The sequence below is a fragment of the Primulina huaijiensis genome, unplaced genomic scaffold (genome assembly GCF_012295235.1).
Source record: "Primulina huaijiensis isolate GDHJ02 unplaced genomic scaffold, ASM1229523v2 scaffold5913, whole genome shotgun sequence".
NCBI classification, from domain to species: Eukaryota; Viridiplantae; Streptophyta; class Magnoliopsida; order Lamiales; family Gesneriaceae; genus Primulina; species Primulina huaijiensis.
Window position 1 is genome coordinate 426,365 of NW_027360836.1, and position 9,286 is coordinate 435,650.

Consider the following 9,286-nt stretch of genomic DNA (forward strand, 5'->3'; position numbering starts at 1 on the left):
CTTTGTTATTTTAATTTAAATTCAAATAAACCAGCTCGAAAGTAAAAAAAATAAAATTGAAACAATCACATGGTTTTCATCATAGAATGAAGCATGAGAATCTAATGGCCACTCAAAAAGATAGCATCACAGTAAAAGAGCAAACATGACATGACTACAACAAGCTGTATTGCAAAGCAATAAGCACACATCAAAACCAAACAAGAAAAAGTAATAAACTGAGCAGTAAAAAAAAAAACAGAGGAAAAGAATGGAAACTTCTTTCCACAAAGGTCAAAATCTTGCTAACTCATTGGGTATCTTTGAATTATTTTGTTTAGGATGTGTCATTCTTTTATGAGTATTTAATGAACTTTAGTGGTGTAAATGACTGATTTTATTGCAGTAAAAGAGGAATGATGTTTCGGGACAACATTATATTCCTGGATTTGGCTTTAATGTGAAAAGTGGATGCATTCTTTTGTATTCTCTGAAGCTTTTGTCTGATTCATTTAGTTCCCTTGAAAGCAATGGATTTCATGATCTTCGAACGTTGCACTTCCCCTCCTCCCCGGCCTCCACCACCTAAGGGGCCAACGAGGGCCGTTACCGCAGTTCTTCTTTTCGAATAGAAATTATTATTTATATAACAAGACACATCTTGATACAATAATGGATACAACAAGAAGTAAAAGTAGATTCTAATTTTTTCCTCATATTTTAATGTATTTTAAATCACCCCACCCCACACACAAAAAAATCATCTTCTTTGCATCAATTCCATGATGATTTTATCCCACAGTTGCCATTTTCTTCCCTCTTTTCCGGGTGGAATGTGGAGAGAAATTGATAATAATTGTTATTATTATAAAAATATCTTGGTAGTCCCTTTCTCCACCATCTAACCAGATCTCATGCTTTTTGTCCTTTGCCAGAAATTCATGCCTTCCCTGCCTTTGAAAGAACCCCCCCTTAAATAAGATAAATATCATTTAAAAATTACGTAATCATCGAGTCAAAGAAATTAATAATTAACAAAGACGAACTAAATGCAAATAATGCATGTTGCTGGTGGTTTTAGCAACAGTCCGGTCGGTCCAATACAGACCCTTTGAACGCGTAATGTTTACCGTATTCTTGTGACATCCACACCATATTATAATACTATCACCATCTCTTTAGTTATTTTCCATGTATCCCCTCCTATTCATGTAACCAAGAAACTGAAATTAGACCAGAACATACCTGCGGGGATTCTGGTAATAAACAAGTGAGAATGTGGACATGATTCATTGTCACCTGGAAATAACTCGCACGTCACGTCTTACACACGGAGCTCGATATCTTATGATCAATCCATCGAAGTTTCGTGGGCAATGTTGCCTATCGATTTGCCTTGTTGTAAACTAAACAGCTTCCAAAGGGTTAATTGAAATAAACAACCAATATGACAGCGTAGATTTTCTTTTGCATATATATAGAATAATTATTGATGAAAATCCTTACCCATGCTTATTTAAATTTCGCGTTTTTGCCAATGAGAATGCATTTCTATAGCGGGAAACTTGTAATTTTTTTGTCATGTATATTTGTTTTTTTTAATTATAATTTTGGTATTTTATATTGTTGAATTTCAGTTTTATCGTCTAAAGTTTATTTTTATTTTTATAATTTTAGTCATTTGTTTTGATGTTAGATTGCACATCTCATTGTTTTTATCGATTAATATCAATGTCATATTAGCGTCACATCAGAAAAATACTGATATTTCGGAAAAACAAAAGATAAAACAATGTATTCAACGTTGAATAATTAATGACTTTTAAAGAGTCGTGCGAATTTTAAAAGAAAATAAGTATTCAATCTAGACTTTTACAAAATCTATAGAAATCTAGTCATATCTAAAATAAAATTTTGTGGAGTTTTAAAAAATCGTGTGATAAACAACCTTGATATGTAAAAACTCTATAAAAGTCTAAAAATATTCAAAATTTTAGTGGACTTTTAATGACTATATGAAAGTCATAAATTACAAACATAAAACATAAAGATACAACAATAAAATATAAAAAATTATGTTTTATTTAACCCAAAGATTTAGATAAATTCCTAATTAATCATTTAATTCTATCTCTTCTCTCTCTTCAAATCATGTTACTACACACATATATCTCCGCCCCTTCAAATCACATTTCTATTCCAGCTTAGCTGGCTCCCTCCCGAGTTCGATCCCCCTCTTCATCTTGTGTTGTAATAAAAAAAAAATCACATTTCTATTTACAAATATTTCTTTTCTTCTTCCAATAGTTTTTGTTTTTAGCCGATTTAGGTATAATATTTTCTAATAAATTGCTGATTAATTAGCTTTTATAATTTGAAATTAAAAGCAAAATTTTAAAAAGGCGTAGATTTTAAATTTTTTGAATTTTGGTGGTTAGAATTTTAGAATTGATTTTGTTATTTTTAATACATAATTTATACAATCAATTGTAATATTATATTATAATAGAAAATAGCCCAAAAAAACAACAACATTGTTTACTTTTTTAACGTTTATGTTAATGTATCCTTTTGTTAGTGTCTTTAATTATTCAACAAATGATACGTGTGTTTAGTCGATAAATCATGTTCACTCACTCAACCATGATATATAAATGAGTAACCACGGTTCATCAATCAACACACATATCATGTGTTGATGAGAACGCTACACATACAAATAACGCCTGCCTAACCGTTTTTATATGCTTGAACATTAGCGTTACAGAAATGATCATATAGTTTCCCTGTTTCCATTTCATGGCTTTGGCCTAACTCAATCAACGATGAATGAATTCAATGAACCAACCCTCTTTTTGTATACATATGTCAAACGTTAATAATGTTATCGTGACAACTATTTAATACCAAAGTAATAGATACATAAGAAGATTTCAGAGCACATTATATTTATTATCAATGTAAACAAGAATTAAAAAATATTAATTTATCGAACATTAATATATAGAGAGACAAATATGTATAATTCAAAATATGGAAATTTACAATATTAATAAAAAAAGGTAGTGTAAATGGAGTTTTTAGTTAAAACGACACTTTCATTAAGGATACACTTACCTTATATAATATTTTTTTAAGACATAGTAATTGTTAATTACCATAATATATACCGAGAATATCTGTGAGACGATCTCAAAAATTTTTATCTGTGAGACGTGTCAATCCTATCAATATTCACAATAAAAAATAATACGCTTAGCATAAAAAATAATAATTTTTTATAGATGACCCAAATAAGAAACTCGTCTCACAAAATACGACCCGTTAGACCGTCTCTGACAAGTTCTTGTNGAAGCGAGTTTAGAATTTGTACATCCGATTGACAAATTTTGTCATGACATATATACATATAACATCCGATTGACAAATTTTGTCAAGACATTCTATATGAAGCGACATCTCCGCGTCTTCAAATATGGAGTTGTTTTTCTAGATTTTGTTCCCAATAGTTGGCCACGACATTCTCCAAAACCCCGCTCCGTCGCCGCCGGCGCCGGCGCTCAAATAACGTTTGATTCACGCTTTTTACCTATTGTTACGCACGATTCATTACGTACTTGTAGCGGGGGAATCTTGGGGTTTTCTGTATATTTCGACGTTCCTTTATTATTTTTTCAACTCTGGATTGTTGTGGAGAAAAAAAGGGGAATAGAATCAATGAAGGGTAAGAGCACCGGGAAAGTTTCTGCGGAATGGATTCCAATTTTTTCCATTTGTTTCTTCTTCTTTGGGATGCTTTTCACAAACAAGTATGTCTAGTTCAAGATTTTGAGTTCTGTATTTTTTTTTTAAAATTTTTTTCACTTTTGGGGATTTTGATTTGTGGTGATTATGTTTTCGATTTGGGTTTTGCAGATTCTGGGTACCTCTGCAATCCAATAATCAGCTTATTACTCAGCACCGGCGTGACCAGGAGTTGCAGGTTGTCTCTGAAGACGGTACTACCAAAAATAAGGTATTTTGCTGTTTTGATTGAGCCTGGCATTTTTTTCTCTCTTGTGGACAAATTTGGGTTTAAGATATTGTTTTATACTTTTTTTCTGAGTGTTTTGTCTTTGAGATTTTTGTGGATAAAAAAGATGACAATATTTCAAGATTGGATTCAAATTTTATAGTTTTTGTTGTTTCTTGGTTTGGTTTGGGTTGATTGTTGTATCGTGTTTAATCGTCTTTGTTTTAGAAAACAGAAGATCAAGACAAGGATGTAATGAACGAGGTGTACAGAACCCACAAAGCTATCCAGTGCGTTTATATTGTCGTTTTCTAATAATGTGTGTGCGCCAATTAATTATAAGTTTTAAATTTTATATGAAGATGAAATCACATAGGAATACCTTTTCAGGTCATTGGACAAGTCGATTTCGATGCTTCAAATGGAGTTGTCCGCCTCTCGAAGTGCTCAGAATAAGGGAAAAATAGACAAATTACCTTTAAGTTCTGATAAAGAGCCACTTAGGAAGAAGGCATTTATGGTGATTGGTATCAATACTGCTTTCAGTAGTAGGAAGAGGCGTGATTCGGTCCGAGAGACCTGGATGCCTCAAGGTGAACCTGAGTTCTCTTATGGACCCATGTAAATTTTTTTGTATGGAAACGTGGGTGACAGTGTTTACGTTTCAATTAGGGGAACAACTTCGAAAAATGGAGCAAGAGAAGGGGATTGTTGTGCGATTTATGATTGGTCACAGGTATCTTGGTCGCATATAATCATTGAGATAACATTCTTTTCATTCATTTTCAGGTTCTTTAGCTTCCTCATCCATCTACGTACCATCACGACATTGTATATTTGAAATACTTGAACGAAGATGTACATTTTTGGCAAATTTCATGAAATTGTATGCAACTTTTACTCTATGTTTTATGATTTATATATGCTCCATTTATATCTTTTCCACATTTGATGCAGTGCGACGTCTAACAGCATATTAGATAGGGCTCTTGACTCGGAAGAAGCTCAGCATAAGGACTTTCTTAGGCTGGTAAAATAACAATGCTGCACTACATTTGTCCCTCTTAAATATTCCTAAGCTAGAAGTATTGAATCTTGACCATGTAATATGACAGGAGCATGTCGAGGGATATCATGAATTGTCTGCAAAAACAAAAACTTTCTTTGCCACTGCAGTTTCAACATGGGATGCAGATTTTTATGTCAAGGTCGATGATGATGTCCATGTCAATTTGGGTGCGGGATTCCAACCATTTCTATTCCTTCACTTTTGAAGGTTTTTTCCTTCAATTTTTTTATTTACCAAGTGTTTTGCTAATAAAGGTGCACTGGCTGCAAATCTTGCCCGTCATCGATCTAAACCGAGAGTTTACATGGGCTGTATGAAATCTGGACCCGTTCTTGCTCAAAAGTAGGGTTCGAAGTTTCACTGGATCGTTCTGTTTTGTGTTTCTTCAAGGATAGTTTTTTATAATTATTGTGTTTTCCAGGAATGTTAAATACCATGAACCGGAGTACTGGAAATTTGGAGAAGAAGGGAATAAATATTTTCGGCATGCAACTGGACAGATATATGCAATTTCCAAGGACTTGGCTACATACATTTCAATCAATCAGTAAGGATTGTGTTTTTTTATAAACTAGAATTGATTGTTTTTTCTCAATTCTGTCTGAATTATATTTGTTTGAAGATGGTAAATGGTAAAATCAGCAAAATATTGATTAATGATCCGTGACATGGGATTGGAGAAACTTACGCACTAATGCATCTACTACACGGAGAAAATGTCCCTGTTTTTTCATCAAATTCCATCAAAAAGCTTGTCCGCCATTAAGCTACAATAATTTCTTGGTTTTTTTTTTTTTCCAAATACACCCTTAGATATTTGACGCAGGTTTAAAAAATTACTTGCTATTCATAATATCATGCGTCTGCTGAATATTAAAGGTTCGGTTTTGAATTTTTATTAAAGGTTCGGTTTTGAATTTTTAGGCCCATTTTGCATAAGTATGCCAATGAGGATGTGTCACTCGGATCTTGGTTTATTGGTCTTGAAGTCGAGCACATTGATGACCGTAATATGTGCTGTGGTACTCCACCAGGTATGGTTCCTTCAAAGTTTCATGACTACATAATGTTACTCCTAACACATCATTTATTCAGAGTTATTCAACTAAATTTCATTTTGAATTCATAGATTGTGAATGGAAGGCACAAGCAGGTAATGTATGCATTGCCTCGTTTGACTGGAGCTGTAGTGGAATCTGCAAATCTGTAGAGAACATCAAGTTTGTACATGAACAATGTGGCGAAGGGGACGATGCACTTTGGAATGCTTTGATATAGATATCCTTAGACTCCAAAAAATCTTGGCAACCCGCCATTTTAGCCTCTAGACGATGTAAGAGAATGTTAATGTGAAGCCATGTGAGGAGGAATTCAGCGTATGGATACTTTGAAGGTTCGTCTTCTAATTTAGAGAGAAAGATTTGGTGCATATGGGAGCTCTTAGTGTTTCTGAACGATTCTTAAACCAGTGTTAAAAGTGGAGAAGATTGTATTTTTTGTTTGCTGATTCGTTTGGGCAGCATGGGACGACTGGATGTACTTGCATGTATTCTTTAGATACTCAGTTAAAAAGAAATTCAGTTCTGGATATAATTCTTGATATACAGAATGTGCTGCGCCTTGCTCGAGGTTTTTTGTGTGTTTTGTTTCTGCAATGGGTAAAAATCTCTGGTTAATTACGAAGTCAACTAACTGTTTGGAGAGCTTTTCCCTCAGTTTCATCTTATCGGGCAGCTCTATATTAGTCCATGGTTGACGAATTTAAACTTGGACGTATTTATAACTGGGAGGATGCGAATGAACGAGATCATAGTCTGGAAAAATTCGATGCTGGCCAGATCCTTAAAACCATGAGTTCGTCGATGTCATGTCAGCAACTTCCATATACATCAACTCAATAAAGTAGAAAATGTATTTGATGGAGGCCATGGAATGGAAATATGCATAATTGGTGTCTCTCGTTCTCTCTCAATAATGGCAAGTACTGAATATGGTCCCAATCATAATCATAATCATAATCATAATCATAATCATAAAAATATAAATACACAAGCTGTGAGTAAGCGTACTACATCGAAACGATCCAATGATTTTTAAATTTTAATTAATGTTTGTCATGTGCGACATACTGACACTGTCTATCTAGAGAAAAATTGAAATGTCTTCCTGCATCTCCTTTCTCATTGGCTACCATTTAATGTTTGTACGGATATTGGCGGAGTTTCTTCGATAAATTGATTATTTATCCAACTCATTTTCACCATTGAGAAGATTGAAAGTAATTTTCAAAGATAAATATTGTTTTTGCCATTTACAGTAGTCAGAGTACTGATTTAACTTGGAGAGTTGTTCATCGGTACAGAAATTTCTTCCCCACCATTTCGTTTGATTGATATTCCAATTCTACATGTTTTTTTTCTCGGGAGTGGCCACATACAAAACACTTGCACCATAATCACACATAGATGGGCAGAGGACACGAACAGAGTCGCCGCGGCCGCCGGAATAGCTTCGTTCTCCCGATGTTTTGCCGCTTATCGATTAAAGACGTAAGCTTTAGTCACACAGAAGATCGAGAGGATGACCCTTCATCCCCCAAAGTCAGTTGCATGGGTCAAGTCAGAAGAAAGAACAGAGTCACTGGCTCCTCCGCCGCAACCAGAACTAACAACATTAATCAGCATTCTCACAATTACACGAAGCTGATCACAATTTTCTCCAGCAGAAACCTTGTGCCGCCGACCAACACCAATAATGCCAGCGTTTATTCCGGCGGCAGAAGAAGTGGTAGCAAGAGTTGCAGAACCAGCAGGGAAATGATCAGCGTGAGTAATTTGAGAATGACCCGTCTGAAGAAATACAATCATGATGATTTCGGTGATCCAGATAGTGTCGAGGCTGTAGTTGATGTCGGTGAAATGGATCCGCCGCTTCCGGTGATGAAGAGGGCGACGCCACCGGGCGGTGGCGGCGATGAGGTGAATATTTGGAAGCGAAGATTTAATGGGGTAGCGCTCCAAAGCTTGCAGATCGATCAAATTAATTTATCGAAAAGCAGATTTCTCCCACCTACAACTGTATGATAATCATGAAGGATTCAAGAATCAGAAGGCGGAGAAGGTATTCAAGAATAGTGCACGATTCAAACTTGTCAATGAACTCATCGGAGTTGCAGATTTTCTCTTCGTTCTTTAATCTGCTTCTGTATTTGATTTTTTTTTTAATTTCATTTTCTTAGATTTTAATAAAATTATTAAGAAGCTTATTTTGATATCTATAAAGATTACATTCTTTTATTACAAGATTAAAATTAATTATCATAAATTCTTTAACTTTATATTGTAATTGTAATATGGAATCTATATCTGTCTATGTTAATTTCGCATTAAATAACAATACTTACAGAACAATGCAAACTGGAGCTGTAAATAGAGTTGTTGGTTCAGACATTAAATAAATTTTAGTTTCACTGACCTCATAAAAATGGAGGGTATGGGTTAACCCTATATAATTTTATATTCATTGTATAATTTTTAAAGTACAAAAAAATAAGATAAAAACTAGGAAAGTATGAAACACAATTAAATAAGTAAATTTATTAATTCAAGTATAAAGATTTATATATATATATATATATATATAATTAAATGGAGTAGTTGAGTCAGATATATAGATATTGATTTATGAAATTTAATTTATTGGGATCAAAATTTTATCGTTTGGGCAAGTTTTCGGATATCTGAAGTTATTTATGAACTCAATTATTAATTTTGATCAATAGATGAACTTGTGTCATATAATATTCTTTGAAGTAGTTGATTGCCCTGATTGAAATAAGTTAGCTTGCCAAATTTTCCATCAATGAGCACAGCAGAAATGAAAGATTATTTGTCATTTAGTAAATGTCTTGTCGAAGCAAGTGAAATGCATGTATTTGGCTCAAAATGAATGAATGAATGAATGAAAATGTAACCAACAGAAATAGAATAGGTTGAGTCTCTGTCTGCGCGCACTGGGGTCTACTTTAGGCCAACAGACACTAAACAACTGTACTCCACACAAGATGAACTGGATCTTCATATTAGTTGGGCGGAAGCTTCCGTGGGACTAGCACACTTGGCTCGTAACAAAACCAAACCAAACCAATTTTTCACTCCATCTTCCCACGCCTTTATAGCAAGAAAAAAAAGAAAACTCACTTCCATTTCTAAAATAAGGGGAAAAAA

The 9,286-nt window shown here is 34.0% G+C and overlaps 2 protein-coding genes across 4 annotated transcripts; both read left to right on the forward strand.

Moving 5' to 3' along the window:
• Positions 1-3,411: 3,411 nt before the first annotated feature.
• On the forward strand, positions 3,412-7,067 carry LOC140970368 (beta-1,3-galactosyltransferase 7-like). Of its 3 annotated transcripts, none has more exons than XM_073432041.1 (11): positions 3,412-3,788; positions 3,895-3,994; positions 4,220-4,281; positions 4,382-4,584; positions 4,664-4,727; positions 4,949-5,021; positions 5,107-5,227; positions 5,315-5,402; positions 5,482-5,607; positions 5,985-6,094; positions 6,190-7,067. In XM_073432041.1, exons 1-11 carry the CDS (start codon positions 3,427-3,429, stop codon positions 6,336-6,338), a joined length of 1,458 nt encoding a protein of 485 aa, XP_073288142.1. In that variant the 5' UTR covers positions 3,412-3,426; the 3' UTR covers positions 6,339-7,067. The 3 variants fall into 3 exon arrangements, with proteins under 3 accessions (XP_073288142.1, XP_073288141.1, XP_073288144.1); XM_073432040.1 differs by having other exon boundaries at positions 3,895-3,977; positions 4,220-4,310; XM_073432043.1 differs by having other exon boundaries at positions 3,895-3,977; positions 4,227-4,281.
• Positions 7,068-7,525: 458 nt separating this feature from the next.
• Positions 7,526-8,143, forward strand: LOC140970468 (uncharacterized). The gene has a single exon (XM_073432230.1). The coding sequence runs from the start codon at positions 7,526-7,528 to the stop codon at positions 8,141-8,143; it is 618 nt and encodes a 205-aa protein (XP_073288331.1).
• Positions 8,144-9,286: the final 1,143 nt, after the last annotated feature.

Bases quoted from the DNA above. Each gene is read 5' to 3' on its own strand.
- LOC140970368 (XM_073432040.1), top strand. From the start codon at position 3,427: ATGAAGCGACATCTCCGCGTCTTCAAATATGGAGTTGTTTTTCTAGAT. The intron at 5,228-5,314 runs GTGCGGGATTCC...TTGCTAATAAAG, and splicing joins TGATGTCCATGTCAATTTGG to GTGCACTGGCTGCAAATCTT. The intron at 5,608-5,984 runs GTAAGGATTGTG...TTGAATTTTTAG, and splicing joins ACATACATTTCAATCAATCA to GCCCATTTTGCATAAGTATG.
- LOC140970468 (XM_073432230.1), top strand. From the start codon at position 7,526: ATGGGCAGAGGACACGAACAGAGTCGCCGCGGCCGCCGGAATAGCTTC.